General features: G+C 33.9%; 1 protein-coding gene across 2 annotated transcripts; it reads left to right on the plus strand.

Annotated features, from left to right (window-relative positions):
* The first annotated feature begins 16,871 nt into the window (after positions 1-16,871).
* LOC131646090 (universal stress protein PHOS32-like) lies at positions 16,872-18,534 on the plus strand. 2 transcript variants are annotated; one of them, XM_058916244.1, is made up of 3 exons: positions 16,872-17,409; positions 17,512-17,609; positions 18,061-18,534. In XM_058916244.1, the coding sequence occupies exons 1-3, from the start codon at positions 17,079-17,081 to the stop codon at positions 18,343-18,345; spliced, it is 714 nt and encodes a 237-aa protein (XP_058772227.1). In that variant the 5' UTR covers positions 16,872-17,078; the 3' UTR covers positions 18,346-18,534. The 2 variants fall into 2 exon arrangements, with proteins under 2 accessions (XP_058772227.1, XP_058772228.1); XM_058916245.1 differs by having other exon boundaries at positions 16,873-17,409; positions 17,515-17,609; positions 18,061-18,533.
* Positions 18,535-18,861: the final 327 nt, after the last annotated feature.

Raw genomic sequence — 18,861 nt, forward strand, 5'->3', positions numbered from 1 at the left:
CCAATTAAGGAAAGGTTTATAAAAGAAACAGAAAAAAGACCTTTAAGAAATTCTGGGTAAGGGGGTAGGTTATACAAAGGGAAGGTGTTAGCACCCTTTGTATCCATGGTTATCCATGGGCTCTTAAGTTTGCTTAGCTCACTTGTTTTTCGATCACTTTTCAATTGCTCTGAAATTGCTCATATGTGGTTTCAAATACCTTTGTAAATTGAATTTTGTAATGATCCGTGTGTGGATGTATACAAAATGCTTGTTTATCTTTCGAAAGATGTTTTGAAAAGAACGTTAACTTTGTAATAACCCGTGTTTGGATGTATACAAAGTATTGTCTTTTTTGAAAGTTTTGAAAAATCAACAGTGTATGAGAATTTTGTTTGTTTTGATTTGAGCAAGCAAACTAGGAGGTCTACCCTGAGTTGTAAGGTCTTTATCCTATTTCCTTTAAAAATCTATCCTTTCACCGGATATAAAAGCAAGGTTCGATTTTGTACTCGAAACAGTAGAATTTTGACTTTGATTTTGAAAGATTGTGAAAAAGGATTACCTGAAGAGGTGCAAATGTGATTGTGAGTGGATTCAGATATTTATCTTTGAAGTTAGTGATCTAACGGTTCAATTTTATCTTTGACATACACGCAGTTTATATATGCTGGAAATTAAAGTGCGGAAATGTAAAGTGCGGAAAGTAAATCTACGCTATTACATCGATTGTGCAGTAAATGTAAACTAGCCTATTTACATGAATTTGACATCCTATACATTTATCTAGGAATTTAAATTGCAAGAAAAATAAAAGGCATGTTTTTGGACTTTTTATGATTTATTTTAATTATAATTAATGCAAGATTAATTAAATTAAAATGAAGAAAAAAGATGAAAATAGATTTAAACCTAGAAATTAAGTTTAAAATATGGACAAAATATTTGTTAATTAATTTTAAAACAAAACTAATTTTTTTGGAATTTTTGGAATTGATTTGAAATTGATTTAAGTTAATTAAAACATAATTATGCAAATAATTATACAAATAATTAAAACTTAAAGATAAAATTATTCAAAATATGTACAAAATTAGTTTATAATATATAAACAATATTTAACACAAAGAACAATTTTTTTTATGATTTTTTTGATTGGTTAGAATAATTAAAAAGCAAATATATAAATATATACTAATTAATTATGCAAAATATTGAAATTTTGAAGAAAATAAAATATTTTTATTTCAGAAAATAATATATTATTTTAGAAGTCTAAAAATATTTTTTGTGTATTTTTTGGATTTTTAAAACTATTTTTAATTAATTTAACAAAGAAATTAAAATAAAAATAGAAAATAAAATAGAAATAAAGGATACTGATCCTGTGTGGTTGTGTGTGAGGGAGCATGGTGTGCATGCGTGATCTGGATCATTGGATGATTCATTAAATGAGATCAGGTGGTCCAGATGGTGAGGCACGTGGTAAAAGCTACACCTGCAAAGCACAGAATCAGAGGATAATTTAAAAAAAAACGCGCGCGTCTGAACCAATGAGGTGGGGACACCTCATCATCTTCAACCTCTCGCCAGGGCCTTTTACAGCGTTTTTATGAAAAAACGCTATAGTAAGTGAACCTCAAACCTGCAAAATAGCGAATAGGGGTAAACATGCAAAGATTTTTGGCGCGATGGTTCCATTCGTTTCGTCTTGTTCATGCGAATCTAATGGTGCTAATTAGAACTTCTAATTTTGCCTAATTTGGAAAGCCCTAAATTTGAAGCTATGAACCCTAAAATGGTAGTTTCGTTTATACATGTCCAAACTTCAATTAAGTTTCCAGAAATGATCTACACCTCAAACCAAACTCAATAGTATGTCTACATCTTGTTAAACATGTGTGAATAACCAGATACGAATTGATTTTAGTTTGAACAAATTTTGACCTGTGTAGCTCGATTCAGTGAGCTTCAAGGCTTGTAATTGATTGAGATAGTTTCAGTGATGTCTAAGGAAGGTATATGAATGCTTAGTTTGTATTGAAATGGACTGAAATTACAAATTCGAATTTGAGTTTTTCTTTGAATTTTTTTGAAGTGATTACAAGTGTTATATGCTATGCTATGCTTCTGGTCTTGCCTCTTCTTTGTTACTGAAGTGCTATAGCCTATTTATAAGCATTTAGAGTGCTTAGAAACTAAGCCAAGAGCATTGATGAGTTTTTTGGAATCTTGACTTTTTCAACATTGGTAGCTTTGTCTTTAAGCCACCATGGCTTGATTTTCCTCTTCTCCTCTGCTGTACTTTGCTTTGGGACAGAGTTGAATGAGTCATATTGATGAGTCATGCTTGGAATGCAAGCTATCATTTATCCATGCATTTCCTTTTTTTTAATTTAATCTTAAAATAAGAAAAAATCAAGCAAACATGGATGAAAAATGTTGTGGGCTTAGTCTTGGTCGTGGGAGGCCCATATCATCATGGAAGTGATGTTTGAATGCTGAAAACTTGGCCCCATTTGGAAAAAATGCAATTTTGAACAATGTTGATTTCATGTATTTTTCCAAAATTTAGCCAACTTCAACAAGGTGTAAATCCTTCAATTTTTGTCATATGAAGGAGATCTTGCACTTTTTAGAAACCTCAAAGAGTCCTCTAACCAATGTCTTTGGTCTCATGTCAAAATGATTTTTGAAGCTCCTTGTGTGTCCTTTTGAAAAAAGTGTCTTTTTGTTGACTTTGAAAATGACCTGTAATGTCTTTGATCATATTTTTCAAATGGTGAATCCAATGACCATGGGATCAATGGCATTTGAAAGATAATTGAATTTCCTTCAAAACAAGCTTTGGTTTGAATTTTTTGGATGAAGGATGAGAGAGTTATGATTAGTCAAAGTTGAGTTGACTTTTCAGGTAAAAACCCTAATTTTGAATCTTAGGGTTTTGTTGATTTTTGATCTTTCCTTGATGAATTATGATCATCCAATGATCAAATGATGAATCCTTTGACAAAATATGGACTTTGACAAAAAAATTCATTTTTGACTGTCTGTTGACTTTTTTGGTCAAACGGGTCGTCTGTTGACTGTTTGAGCTGCTGACGGTGCGTCTGAGTGAATTGAAGTTTGAAAATTTGTATGATGGTACTTTGAGATATATGGATGTGTATGAAATCCATTTGAGCTCTCAAAAACTTGTTGCTCCTGTAAAACAAGAAAAACCCTGATTAGGGACTGTTTGTGTAGGAGACAGTTAAGCGTACCTGATTTTTGTGCAGTGTTGAGTCTCTGCTAATCGCGTGATATTCAGAAGACTTCTAACACAAAAATCTTGGAAATTTGAATTGTGAAAGATTGATTTGATTGATGGTACAAAACACTGAGAATTGTACTGTCAGCAGTTTGGCTGTCAACTGACTGTTCAGGTATTGATGTAGCAGTTAGAGTGAAAAATCAACAGTCAAAGTTAATTTTCTTTTTTGTTGTTTTTTTTTGTTTTTGTTTTATGTGAAAAGATGAAAGTTTATTTACATGACTTGTTAAAAACACAGACATAATAAATAACTAATATTTACGGTATGCGGGCAAAATTACCGATAATAACCCTGAAAATCAATTAATGCACAGAAATAGGAATATTTGACTGGCAGAAAACACACAAAATATTATCTTAGTAATTAAGCAATATTATGACAAATAGTACAACATTTAATACTGACAGTACAAATATTACATACTATATTGAACAGTACGACGAATAAACGGTACATTTAAGAAATAAGAAATACGGCAAATTTTAAGAATGACGATTAATGACCCATGCTATGAACAATAACATGTAGATGATTGGGACGATGCAATAAGCTATTATTGGTAATTGTCTTTGTTAATAATTAGTACTCAGCAAGAAAAGGCAGTCAATGGTAGGCTTGGAAAGGAATGTTTGAAATCGGGTATTTTCCTAAAATACCGATTTGTGTTGACTAAGACCAAGACCATCGCTATATCCTATGCCTACAGGTGGATATATATAGGTAATTTCGTCTCCGTTTGCGTATTACAATTGATGAGTGCATTACCAACAAATAAATATTTTGATCGGGTATGAATGAAACACATCGTAGGTCTAGTTTTTGAGAGGGCCGACAGTATAAGACTTTGTTAAAATTGGAAGAGTTTTTTATCAGCACTAGAGTCTGATGTTAGTGTTTGTATCAGGATCACAAAGTAATAGAATAGGATGTCCAATTCAAATGATATTTTTATTATGACTTGTTGTCATACGGTGAATTGACTTTAAAGAAAATGTCGCGGTAAGCAAGAGTCGCCACCGACTTTTATTTTATCCAATTTAAAGAAAGGCTAAAAGAACAGAAAAAACCTTTAAAAGAAATTTTGAGTTCGGGGGGTAATTTATACAAAGTGAAGGTTTAAGGCACCCTTTGCAACCATGGTTTTCCATGGGCTCTTAATTGCTTAGCTCACTTTGAAATGTTTGAAAATGTTTGCAGTGAATAAAGAAAAAGATTTGAATAAGGACTTTAGCTTGTAAATAAGCGTAGCCTTTTTGAAGGTTTTTGATAAAAGGGTAAAAAAAAGATTTAAACTAGAGCAAGCAATTAAGAAGTAATTACCCCTATTAAAAAGGTTCTTTTAGCCTTTCAGGGCTATCCTTACCATAAGAGGGTAGGAAATCCTTTTATTGGAGGTTGAAGGGTCATCAAGATATCGTTCGCCATAATACTGTCCCTACCATGTAGAGGTAGATAGTCTTTAGGGAAGGATAGAATAGTCATTTTAGGCAACGAAAGAGGACGCCTCAGCAATCGAAAGGGACTATCACATCATATCATAGGCAACCTCGAGGGACGAGATCATATAACTGAAGGCAGCATCGAAGGGACTTATGATCTTTAGTGATGAGAATGAACTGAGGGTAACATTTGCTGAGGCATCCTCGTATCCGAGGGACTTGACTATTCTGTAATAAACAAGGCAGCAAATAACAAGGCAACAGGCAACAGGCAACAAGAGGGGTTACCTTTAAAGGTGTGTGTGTGCGCCAATCACGTGATTGATTCAGATATATTTATCTTATAAATTAGTCATTCTAAATTTAGTTCAAGGTTTCCATGCCCTAAATTACTAACCACGCAATTTAAACAAATAATACAAAACCTAACTATTACAAGGCCTTGGGCGGGGGATTACATGGCCAAAAGCCCATTGATAAAAAATTAAGGCAAGAAAGAACAACAATTAAATAATAGTAAGTTTAGGGTTACCACAAGGTTTGAGCTTTCATCGATTTCGGTTAACCCTAAAAAGTAGGCGCAAAGAAGAGAAATGGTTAGTGCATTATAGATTCATCGCTGTAGCGGTAAAAATGTGACTCGACGCGTTTTCACGCATTCGAAGTACAACAGAGTCGCCACCGAACTTTATTTATTCCAAGAAGGAAAGGGAAAATATCGATAAAACCCATAAAAGAAATGGAAATGATGGTCATCGCAACCAAATTTAGGTTCGGGAGTCGGTTAAGCAAGGGGAAGGTGTTAGCACCCCTCACTTCCATCGTACTCGATGGGACCCATTTAGTTAATCTTGTGATCAATTGTTAGCTTATTATCTATTTGCGTTATTTATTAGGTTGGAAATAAAGAAAGGAACAAAAAAAAGGTTTTTTTATTATTGTGCTCGCCAAGACATTTGTATCTTGTGCCTACGTATTCCCTAGTGCAATGGGAAAGTCAGAGCAATCGTAGTTCGGGATAACTACGAAATGTTTTGTTGATTGATTTTAGCGAGAGGTACTCGATCGCTTTCAAATGGAAATACTACGCGCACATGGATATGATATCACTACAAGAATGGATAACTAAATCAAGATAAGACATGATTTTGGCCATCATCGCATTCGAGTGGAAGATGCTAGATCTTCACATGTGGAAGTATGTTCGTATTGAAATTGAATAAGTGTCTCGTTTTATGAAAAAAAGTGTTTTAGAATGTAAAAGGGTGTGAATGAATTGAAAGTTTGTTTGTTAAGAGAAATCGAACATTTAAACAAAAGCTTAACGGCCATCGCCCAAATGTTTGAAAGAGAAAATTATACAAGTACGTACAACCTCCTCGTAGGTGATGAAGATGATTTGATGAGTTGAAAGACATTTAATTGGATCCAAGTATTTAAACAAAAGCTTAACGGCCATCGCTTAAGATACTTGAAAGAGTATTTGCTAAATCGGGTTTTTAGAAGTCTTTAATGGAGTTTAAACATCCAAACAAAGGCTTAACGGCCATCGCCTAAATGTTTAAAGAACAAATTGTACAAGTACGTACAAACTCTTCTTTCCATTATAGATAAAATGATTTGAATGTTAAAAGAAAAGCGTTTTTTTGTAAAAAAAAAGGTGAATTAAATCGAGTTTGAATGAGTCTTTAATGGAGTTTAAACATTCGAACAATGGCTTAACGGCCATCGCCTAAATGTTTAAAGAACAAATTGTACAAGTACGTACAAACTCTTCTTTCCATTATAGATTAAATGATTTGATTAAAAGAAAGTGTTTTTTTTGTATCGAGTTTTATGGAGCCTTTAATGGAATCCAAGTATTCGAATAAAAGCTTAACGGCCATCATTCAAATACTTTTAGGACAAATCGTACAAGTACGTACGAACCCTCCTTGATTCATCCATTAGGTCTCAAAAAATCGATTCGATTAAAAAGAGTATTTTTAGAATCATTTTGAAATATTTTTGATAAATCCTAAACATATATTTAAACAAAATAAAAAAATAATTTTTGTCAATCTTTATTAGTGAAAAAAAGAAACTAAATCTATAAAAATGTTATAAATAAATAAAAGAAACATGAAAGAACATGAACAAACAAAAATTGGGCCAAAGGGGGTGAGTTAAAGGCCCATTGATTAAAAAAATGTTGAATTAAAAAAAATAAAAGAAGGGTTTTGTTTGGGCACGGTGGAAAGAAAAAAAGAGATTGACCCAAGAGAAATTAAAAAACGAAAACTAAATCTAAGCCCTAAGGAGGGTCCGCCTCCCTCACTAATCTCTCACGTTCTCTCACTTGCTCACTCTTTTCTTCCTTTCACTTGCTTTCAGACCAAACCTCAATTCTCGATCCCCTCTTTCTCTCGGTAACTCTCTCACTCAACCTTCTCTCAATCTCTCGCGATCTACTCTCATTCGGTACCACCATTAAAGCAACATAAACATACAGAATATGTAAACAATCTACCCTCACCCCATACGAAACCCTAAAGCCCCAATTTCAGTATAAACAGTGAATGCAAGTCACAAAAAGTCAGATGAAAACAAGCTATGTACAAGGCGTAAAAGAAAAACAAAATTCGAACCCAGGTATGAATCTCTGGGTCTTTCTTCTTCTGTATCTACTCTGCGATCTTGTATTGGTTTAGTGATGGTTTGAGTGTTTCGCGTGTTTGGTATAAGGAGAGTTTGTTGAGTGTGGTGAGGTTGGATTTTGTAGGTTTATGAATGAAGAGGTTTGAGAGGAGTACGGTTGTTGGCAGATTGAGGGAGGTTAGGGAGTATTGTTGAAGAAGGTTGAGATATGAAGCTGAAGTTTTATGAGTGTGAGTGTGTTGTTGGTTTAGGTTCTGAGGGTTCAGTGAGTTTATTGAGGATAGCTTGTGAAGGTGTGCGGATTGGCTTTGTGTGTTTGCAGGATGGAGGTTCGGTTTTGTGATGAATGAATGTTTGGTACGAATGTTGTTTATAGTGAGAGTTCTGTGTGAAGGTTTAAGTATGGTTGAAGGTTTTGTTATTGTTGTGAGGTTTGTAGAGTGACTGAAGGAGAGGTTCAAGGTTGTGAAGGTTAAGGTTTGGAAGGAGTGTATGAGGGATTTGAAGAGAGGTTTTGAAGGTGTTTGAAGTGCAGAAGTTTTTTGTGAATCGTTGCTGCCCCCTTTTTTCTGTTGGTGAATGTTTGTTTATATAGAATAGAAGATTAGGGTTTGGATGAAAATTGGGGGGAAAATTTGATGAGTTTTGAACAATTTTGGCAACTGAATCGTTTGCTTTTTTATGCAGGATTGTCTTGGCTATTTTGGTGCAAGGTTTGGACGATTATGCAGGCTACAGGATACAAAAGTTGGTAAAAGCAGGAAGCGTGGGATAGAGCAAGAAGTGAAGACAAAATTTTTTTGTACTATTTTTTTGTTTGACTTATACTAAAGTTAATAAAATAAAAAATGAAATGGGGCTTTTGTGGATTGGGCCTAAACTATATACAAAAAGAATTTAAGCTTCTATTTTTTGGTTGATATAATTTTTTACTCACTAAAATTAAAATAAATCTCAATTAAAGAGATAAAAATAATACTAACTCTAATGAAAAATAAAATAAACTAAAAATTAAACTAAATTATGAAACAAAACATGAAAAAATGCAAAAATGAAGGCTATTTTTTGTTGACTTTAATGAAAAGTCAAATTATCCAAGATATGTGAAAATGGGACGATTGAACGATGAATGCACGTAAAATGTGAGCGCGACATGACAAAAATGAATGGAATATGCGGGTCAAAAATTGGGGTGCGACAATCGCCTATTGATGCAAACCCAATTTTAATCCAAAAGGAAAAATAAAATGATGTTAAACAAAAAAAATAGAAACTTAGCTGTTTGATCGGGTGTGGCGCGTGGCTGAAGGATCTTGGTTAACCCTGGAAATTAGGCATGAAGAAGAGAAATTTTAGTGCATTAACTGATCTACAACCCTGATTTATAGGGATAAATCAGGGTTAGTAGAAAAATAATTTGAATAAACATTAAAGGTTAGGAAAATCGAAAGTTCGGTCAAGTATAACCATTAAAAAAAGTTGTTGGATTAAACCCCAATTTTTAATTGATTAAAAGCATTTGTAAGAAAAGGAATTGAATTAAAAAAAATCAATTATTAATAAAATTGTAAAAGATCGAGTTTTCGATAAAAAAATAATCATAATTTTATTAGAAAAATAAACAAGTTATTAGTATAAAAAATATAAAATAAAATTATGATAAAAAAAAAAAGAAAGAAGAAAAGGGAATAAAAGCATCTATATAATTAAAAACAAAAGAATTTTAAAAAATTCTTAGCTTGTGATTAGATGTGGTGCGTGACTGAGGGTGTATGGTGTGCCTGCATAGTCAGAGGCGCTGGATTGATCTGGGTAATGATCTGATGGTGGATGGCGTGGGAGTGCACTGTATCTGCGTGGATTATGACGCACTGGATCCAAAAGCTTCTCCCAAATGCGCGCGCCCTTTTTTCATTTGAATCAGCCAATAGCATGACGACACGCGGTCTTCTTCTCCAAAAAAAGCCTGCAACTTCTGCTACGATTTAGCTACGGTTTTGGTTCGTAGAAGTTAGACCTGCAAATCAAAAAAACACATACGCGCAAAAGAAATTTGTCGCGGGGGTACCAACGTGTTCGTCCAACACTCGCGAACTTGATGAACCCTGAAATTTCACGTCATATGACCTAGAACCAAAAGCCCTCTTTGAAACTCCAAAACCCTAACAATGGTGACCGGCTACCAACGTACTCAGAAACACAATTACACATCCAGAAACATTAATGGCGTCACGATAAACATGTATGTGCATTCAAATTATGAAAAGGATGCATGAATCAAGATAGTCGAAACTACAAAAAATCAGCTCAAACCGTGAGATATAGGTGATGATTTGTGATGCTTCAGGACTCGAAACCGGTCTGGGAAGCTTCCTTAGTGCCTTGGGAATGTGAATCGATCAGTAAGAATCCTTGAATCAGCCTGCAAATTGGAAAACGTATTTGAGATTTTCTTGAGTTTGGAAGCTTTGTTAGGGTTTTATGCCTGCAGAATTCGTGACCTTGGGGTTTGCAATTGGTTGTGTTTATATAATGAAGGATTTAGGTCAACTAATTTGGACAAAATCCAATTCAATCCTTGATTTGCAATTTGAGAAAATTTGATTGAGAATTAGTTATAAAAGCTTCTAATTTTGGCCTTGAATGATCCAATCTCTTCCCAATTAGTAAGTGCACGAAATTTGATTGATAGTGAGGTATAATATTTGATTGGATTTGATTAGGATTAGGTTCAAAACAATATCCTTCATAAATCCTTGATTTTTTAATTTTATTGACTTTTAAATGAATAAAAATTCACATAAAATTAATTAAATCAAATAATTTTCGTGGCAAATGGATTTTGGACGCTTGGATACTTGGGAAACAAGTTTGGACTTTAAAAAGTTGGGCCTCTTTGCAAGAAAATCCATTTTGAGGCCTTTTGTTTCACATTTTTTCTCTCAAAATTGTCCAACTTTGACAAGGCATATCTCCCTCAATTTTTAAGATATGGAGGAGTTATAGGACTTTTTGAAAACCTCAAGATGTCCTTTATAAGCCACTTTGGAAGCTTTTTTCCATTTTAGGATTTTATCTTGAAGATATGGACTTTGACAAAAAACTGCTTTTGGTTGACTTTCAAAAAGGACCTATAATATTTTGATTCATATCTCTCAAATGAAGCATTTTTAGACTTGGCTTGTGAAAGACAAATTTGTATAGAAGTTAATTTCCTTCAAGTTGAGTTTTGGATGGGAAATTTCTGATGTTCCATGTGAAAGTTATGGCTGGTCAAAGTTCAGTTGACTTTTAGTTCAAAAAACCTTAATTTAGAAACTTTGGATTTTGTTGATTTCTAAACTTTTCATGATGAATCATGATCAATCCTTGATCAAATGATGAATGATACTTCAAAATAAGGATGTTGACCAAAAATCAGGAATTTTGACTGTACTTTGACCACATTTGACTTTTAGGTCAAACTAGTCGACTGTTGACTTTTTGAGCAATTAACTGGACAATCTTTGGAGTTGAAGCTTGTACTTTGCCATAGAAATAGTTTGAAGCATCCTAAGCCATATGAAATCCATTGGAGACTTTGATTCATTGATTTTCTCTAGGGAATTCAAAACCTAGTTTAGTAAGCCCTTGTTTAGGAGAGTGTGTCTTAGGTTAATCCTTGAATCTTGAACCTTTGTTTGAGATTGAGAAGTGAAATGAGATGGGAAAATTTTGGGGTATGACACTTGTGATCTGAGTTATGAACACAGTTGTGACCTGTGTTCTGAGTTATCCGGAGTTGCAGGCTGCACCCTTATGCCTAAAACAAGATAGCTCAGGTTGAGTAGTGCCTACTGCTAATGGTTTCTCGTGTATCCCTGAGAATCAAATTTTTACCTTAGCAGTCAGTAGGGAATGTTGGGTTAATGGGGAATATATGCCATCCTTCTTTTCATGTACTCCAAATGTAATCCTCATGAGGTTACTACTCGGAGGAGTAAACATCATTATGTCTTCAGGTTTCTTCCTTATACTGAAGATTAGGGTTCTGTGGTAACTAAGTCTGATGTGGCTAAATGGTAATGTCAAACAAGATGTTGCAACATATAAATTAGACCTGACTGTTCCTCCTGAGGTTGGCTTTGCCATATTATGGCTAAAAAGGAGGAGAGGACTTGTATGAAGACAATGAAGATTAAAGAAGAATCAGAGACAATGAAGATTATCGCTATGAAGACTGACGAAGATGATGATGTAATTTTACTACTTCTTATGTTTGTAGTATATGTCTTGTTGCAAGGTGGGTTTAAACGTTTTATATGTATAGTTTTAGCCAAAATAAGCCAAAGGGGGGATTATTAATTCTCTGAATTATGTAAATGGCATTTATATTTGGCTAAACTATAGTAACAACAACATGTATCATAGGATGAAAAACTTGCCAATTAAAAACAGGTACAAAATACAACAGGTACAACAAGAAGATGTTCTATGAGATGTTGGAACATGTTCTGGAATAACATGTCCTATGGAATAGCTATGGACAACGTGCCTGCTGAGCTGGATTAATGAGATTCAGTTTCAATTTAACAGATGCAAAATATTCTCTGAATATTATGCAAATCATATAAGGCGTTATATGTTTAAAAGGTCTGAAGAATCAATAAGAATATTTGAAGATTATATAGTTTCTAAATATGGAGATATATTCGGAAACTAGGATATTGAAGACCTCGATTGTAACAGAAGTAACTACTTATTTGTAACAGCAAAAGAGCTGTGATTGAAGGTCCAAATCCAGTTGGGTATAGGTTATAAATAGGAGGGTTTGTAACCTAGAAAAGTATCCATCTGAAGTATATCAAGATGTAATCATTAGGGCTAGGTTAAGTGAACCTCTTGGGTTGTGGGAAGGTCACCGTAATCCTCGAATCCTGTAGGCAAGAGGAGTACGTATGTTCTTGGAGGAAGCTTTGAAGTAACTCCAAGTTATTGTTATTGTTCTTAATCAAGAGTCTTGACTAGGTATTGTCATGGAAGCGTGTCTTCCAAATCGGTTTGTCTGTGTGATTAGAATGTTGGTGATTAGGTCATTGTTACAGATCCTGGGACTGGAAGACTGTACAACATCACTGAGGTGAATGGAAGTGGGATGGAGATATTCCATATCTAGAAAGGATCTAGGTAGAAGGGTCATTGGGTAGTGATTAAGTGAGTAGATCGCCAACAGGGGTGTTGGCTGTAGGGTCTATAAATTAATACTGCTGATAGTGAACTTCATTCCTGGTTTGGTATGCCCCCAGAGTAGGTGTGTTTGTCACCGAACTAGGTAAACACTTTCTGATGTTATTTATCTTTTCAGTACGTTATTCCTTGCCTGAATTATCAATGTCAGATCAGATGTCTCGACATCCTTATATGACATATGAGTAGGACTGTACCAGAATTTCACCTGGGATTTTCCTCCACAGTCTGAAACCATCAATGCCCCAGTCTTTAACTAAACTAAACTAACAACTTCAAAATAGCTCCACCTATCAAGGTCTTGCTCGTGAACAGTGGTTTCGTCCCTGCCCTTGTAGAAGATGAAACTATCGTACGTGCACAAATTGACCCCCATGATGAAATACGACATTAATGGTGGGCATTTCTAAAATTTAACCTAAAGAAATCGCATTAGGGACCACAATATTCGTTTGGAACCACAATAATGACAAGAACTGTTCAAAAAACACACAACAATACAAGGGAAATTGTTAACGCACAACAAGACAAGTGTTATAAAGGACATACCTTGTATAAAGCTTGATGTTAGCTCCTTGCTTCAAATCTTGTATTGCAGGAGTTCAATCTGGGTCATTAATTGAATAATGCTAGTGTTTAGGGTCTACACTTTGGGAACAATAGATTTTGAAAATTTCTTTGGCCACCTCCGTATGGGGGTCACCCCCAGCGAAAATACCAAAATACCCCTGCTTCGGAAGTTCATTTCCGAAAGCGTTTTTTTTTAAAAAATTGACTTATTTCTGAAGTTCATTTCCGAAAACATCATTTCGGAAGTGAACTTCCGAAATACTGCGATTTCTGCAGATTTATCAAAACACTCCCCCTCCCCCAATCATTTACCCTAAATCAAAACAAAAAGTGGAAAAGGCGAAAATTTGTGCAAACAGAATTCCAAAGCTGCATCAAGGCTCCAATCACACTGCTAAACAACATTCAAAAGCCCTCAATCCTAACACTTTGTAAGTTTTGAAATTTTTAGATCTATTATTGAAATGCATGTTATTTAGGGTTTTAATTGCATAAATGATATATGGTTAGGTTGTTAGTAGTATTTAGGTTGTTTAGAAGCATTTTGATTTGGTTTGAAGTTTGGTTTAGGGGTCTGCCATGGAAGTTGCAGAAAAGTGCATCGCAGGGGTGTTTCGGAAGTTCATTTCCGAAAACACCTCCCTCCCAGTTTTCGGAAATGAACTTCCGAATTGTATCAAAAGTTCAAATTTTTTTGTTTTTTATTTTGTCTCGCATATTAATCGATTTCAACTGTTTACAGGAACATGTCAGACAACCAACAAGCACGCAGGACTGCGTCTTCTAAAGAGGGCGCTAAGGGAAGAAAGGGTTCTTCAAAGAAGGAGGTGAAAGAGGTGAAGGAGGTGAAGAAGGTGAAGGAGGTGAAGGAGGTGAAGGAGAAGAAGAAGCTTTTGACTGGTTCTGCTTCTCGTCCCCTGGGAGTCCATGGCTCGGACGCGCAGGCTCAGCCTTCAGGCGTGATCAACGCTGATGGTTCTGATACTGAGTGGGATGAAGATTGGTATAATTATCTTCATTCGGAGGAGTTCGCTCGTCGAGAAGAATAACGTGTTTTTATTTTGTTTGATGTGTATTTTGTAACGCTCGTCGGGCAGAATAACATGTTTTTGTTTTGTTTGACGTGTTTTGTTTTGTTTTGTTCGGATTTCGGATTGTATCGCACAATGTTTTTGTATTGGATTTATCATGTTAATAAAAATACGTACTACTGTAAGTAACAAATGACGGAGGAGGTGTAACCGGGGCCGGAACATATGACGGAGGAGGTGGATGTCCGGAGGAAGAAGAACCGGAGGTACGTCCACCGTGAGACAAAGGAGCCAATCATTGTAAGCTATAGTTTATCATTATCATCTGGGGACGTCATTTCTAAAAAATCAAGATTCAAAATAATAAGATTTTTTTCCCAATTTTTTGTAATGACGTCCCCTGATGATAATGATAAATTATAGCTTACATTGATTGGCTCCTTTGTCTCGCGGTGGACGTACCTCCGGTTCTTCTTCCTCCGGACATCCACCTCCTCCGTCATATGTTCCGGCCCCGGTTACACCTCCTCCGTCATTTGTTACTTACAGTAGTACACCTTTTGAAATTTGGAAGCCTTTTTTTCTCCCCACCACTCTCTCATCCCCACCTACCCGTGTTCAACAATATGTAACTTTAATTTTATGTAATATTATCGTTGTAATCTTCACCCGATTAAATAAAGCGAATTGTTGTTGTTTTTCATTTTATTCTGTCCAGACATATTTTCGGAGGTTCATTTCCGAATTCTCCAAGGGGGGTGCGTTCGGAGATGAACTTCCGAAACACCACATTTTCTGAAAAGTAACTTTATTTCGGAGATGTATCTCCGAAATCAATATTTTATATTAAAAAAAACACGTTTTCGGAGATACATTTCCGAAAACACCTTTTTTAGGAGGTGGGTGAAGAAATTTTCTAGATTTTAGATGACACATCTATTATCCCCAACTTAAATTATATCCCATGCATCCATTTGGCACCGCTACCCATTTGACATTTCGATAGTTTTTAACATTATTGTGTTTGACGTAATGTTTAAAAAATGAAATGAAAAATTTCTTAAATATTTTTTGGCGGATGTCACGCCATAACTACAATAATAGTTAGAAACTACTAGAAATCTTACTAAGTTTTCAATCAATTGCATAATCACTTTACCATTCTAATCAAAGTGAGGCATCTTGTGAATCTTCTTTTCCCTTCAAATCAATTGAAGTTTCCCTTTATTTGGTGGGGAGTCAAAGTTGAAGCTAACATGTAGCAATCACGTTCTTCTTTATAATTTCTTTAATGTTAATTATCCGTCTAATGAAAAATATCATATCTTTTATTTATTTAGAATCAACATTCACTTTATATTATTAATATAATATTTATTATTTTTTAATATTAATATACTATTATTTATTATATTTAATCTCATTTGAATATTTTACTATTATTTTTAATTTTTTAAGGCTCTAGAAAATCACAATTCAATTGTTAAAAAAAGTCAAATCATAATTAGAAAAGGACCATTTTAAACTATCTATGCACAATATCATGTTGAGGATTGGATCTCACATTTGGATAAATGTGCAAATTGGTAGTATATTGCTACATTTTCCATAATAGAAGGTCCCAAAATTCCCTAATTTGTCAATTTGGTCATATACTAAAAATGAAATGTCAAAATCAGAATATGTCACAATTTCACCCTTATAAGCAATTAAAAACAAAAGAGAATAAAAACATTGGATAAATAAGACCAACTAGAGTTGAGAAGATTTTTGTTTCTTAGAAGCCATTAAACATAACCTTTTTAAAAGAAAAGCCTTTGGCATTATTTTAACTTTGCAATTTCACATTATGAAGCTGCACCTTTTATCTTATTAATCATTTTATTATCCTTTTTCCCCTTATGGAGAATATCACTATATTACTAAGTGGAAATTCAATTAACATCATTTAAAATTATGGTTGTGTAGCGTAGGAAGAAAGTCATCTAATACGACAAAAAACAAAAGTAACCATTGTAACTAGTTGTTCATCATAGTTAATCACAACACTTTTACAATGTTTTTCAGCTTAGAAAATTTTACAAGAACAATTAACCATAATTGCCTCCAACGTTAGGTTGATTATGCATCTTTAATATAAACAATTATTAGCCTCGATTTTAAAGAATATGAGATTGAGACTATTTTCATTAACTTGAAAAAGTTGTCATCTGGTCGAGGGTAAATGACATGGTGCGAGCAGGTGTGCCTGCCTCTTCTTTCTAACACCAATGTTTTTGTTGACTTCAAATTTGTGTAACTACAATTACGAGATATTATTTGTTTTGATTCTAAGAACTCTTGCAATTTTATTCTTTAAAAAAAGTACTTATTAAATTAAAGAGTGCGAATATCGTATTAAATAATTTTTAGTCTCGATTCCTAATTTATGTGAGATTATTTTAACCAACCCCGAATGAAAATTTGATTATTAGAATAATATATATGCCAAGAGTAAAGTATACATTATATGCTAAATATGGAAATCATATGCTTTTCAGTGTGTAATGATAAGAAATGGTGCTTTGCAAATTGCAATTAGACACACAAATATGCCTCTAATTATGTGATTAATTATTTAACCATGTTTTGATGTCAAAATGGGCCTACACATTGATGAAAACCACGTTCATCTGGAACAATACAAGGCCCCAACAACAAAAGGAAAAATCAAAAGAAACCAAGAACCAAACAAATGATTATACAAAAGCAAAAGAGAAAAAAAAAGTGGAACTGAACTATGTCCCATGCCAACATTTCTCAGCTACAACAAGTGTTATTGTTTTGCTGTCTCTTTATAATAATTTGTGTGTTTTCCAACAAGATTAGTTACATTCCAAGAAATGGGAAAGAGAGGAACAAGGTTACCTGGTTTTTGCTTGAACCGAATTAGGCCTCATGCGAGGGTGCGTTCGCCAATTATACAAATCAAGAACAAAAGTGATAATGATACTAAAATTGATGAGAAAACTGGGAATTCTTCATGCAGTGTTTGTGAGGAGAAATTTATTGTCGATGATGGTGTGAAACAAGGGTCAGTAATTGGTAGGAAGATTATGATTGTGATTGATTCAAGTTTTGAAGCTAAGGGTGCTTTGCAATGGGCACTAACTCACACTGTTCAGAATCAGGATACTGTTGTTCTTCTTCATGTGATGAAATCTTCTAAACAAGGTGTGTCAGTGTGAAACTAATTGATGATATCATTTTGTGTTTAATTTTCTCTTCAACTTTTGCTTTTTTTGTTTTGTGAGTAATGAAACTCATTCAATATAGTAGCCACTGATGATGAAGCTTCTAGAAAGGAAACAGATCCAAGAGCTTATGAGCTTGCTTCTTCTTTCAAGAATATGTGTAATGCGAAGATGCCCGAGGTGAGATTATTTTAACTCTTAAAATTCTGATATCATCTTAAAAATTAGATTCAAATGAAACTGAACTCCGAAAAAATTTAACTAGTATGAATGAGTTTGTAGACTATATCACAGTTGACCAAGTTTTTAATTTTAGATTATTACGAATATGAATCAAATTTACATTCCTAAGTCTTTTTTTTATAGTGCTAATGTCAGGGCCGTCTTTAAAACTATGTGAGATGGACTCTAACATAAGACCTAAAATTTTTCAGAATAGTCTGTCTTTGTTAAATCATAACTCCATAGTTAATCAACACGACTTTTTGAATATTTAAGACGGCCTGATTAATGTAAATGAGGGAGGCATGTTAAATGCAAAAATTTATATAATTCAATGTTATTGATATAGTATTTTATGACTTTACATAAAGGTAATAATTAAATGTTTGAGAGTACATGGTCCTGATAGGTACAAATTGAGATTGCAGTAACAGAAGGGAAAGAAAAGGGACCAAAAATAGTGGAGGAAGCAAAAAAACATGGCGTGGGACTTTTGGTTTTGGGGCAGAAGAAGAGGTCCACCACATGGCGTCTTCTAATGATGTGGGCAGGCAATAGAGTAACTGGTGGTGTGGTGGAGTATTGTATACAAAATGCACATTGTATGGCAATTGCTGTGAGAAGAAAGAGCAAGAAATTTGGAGGGTATATGATTACTACTAAACGTCATAAAGATTTCTGGCTTTTAGCTTAATCTATAATCAATTCTTTGGAATGGATCTTGTCACCTTCAAGATTTTAATGTTGTTGTGTTTTGTAAAATCACAATGTTTTTTTTTTTTTGTGTGTACATAATAAAGGGTTATGAGAAATGAAAAAGGTGTGAATTTGTGAATGGGAAGAAGAAATGAGTCATTGTTTATATACTTTTTTTGCTGCACAATGTTGATAATCTACTATGATCCTTTTGCCGCTTGTTCGCAAATAAGAATTACACATTGCTTTTGGCTCCTACTACTTATAAAGTGAAGTTCATTTCAAGTAAATAAACTTATACTCAAATTCAGCTAATTATTGAAATGATAATCTTTTAATTAGGGGTGATGATTGAATTCATTAAAATAAAATTCATTCAATTCATCTACTAAAACTAATAGGTCCATCTAATTCATTTATCACACAAAAATAAGTTAATGAATAGGATTAAATTCATGTAACACATTTTTACGATCCAATTGATTATTTTTATTTTATATTTTAAATCTATTAA

This window comes from Vicia villosa, linkage group LG2 (assembly GCF_029867415.1).
Source record: "Vicia villosa cultivar HV-30 ecotype Madison, WI linkage group LG2, Vvil1.0, whole genome shotgun sequence".
NCBI lineage: Eukaryota > Viridiplantae > Streptophyta > Magnoliopsida > Fabales > Fabaceae > Vicia > Vicia villosa.

What these genes read in the sequence shown, in the direction of transcription:
- LOC131646090 (XM_058916244.1), top strand. Translation starts at nt 17,079, where the DNA reads ATGGGAAAGAGAGGAACAAGGTTACCTGGTTTTTGCTTGAACCGAATT. An exon ending in GATGAAATCTTCTAAACAAG is followed by an intron (nt 17,410 to 17,511) that starts GTGTGTCAGTGT and finishes CATTCAATATAG; the next exon opens with TAGCCACTGATGATGAAGCT. An exon ending in GTAATGCGAAGATGCCCGAG is followed by an intron (nt 17,610 to 18,060) that starts GTGAGATTATTT and finishes TGGTCCTGATAG; the next exon opens with GTACAAATTGAGATTGCAGT.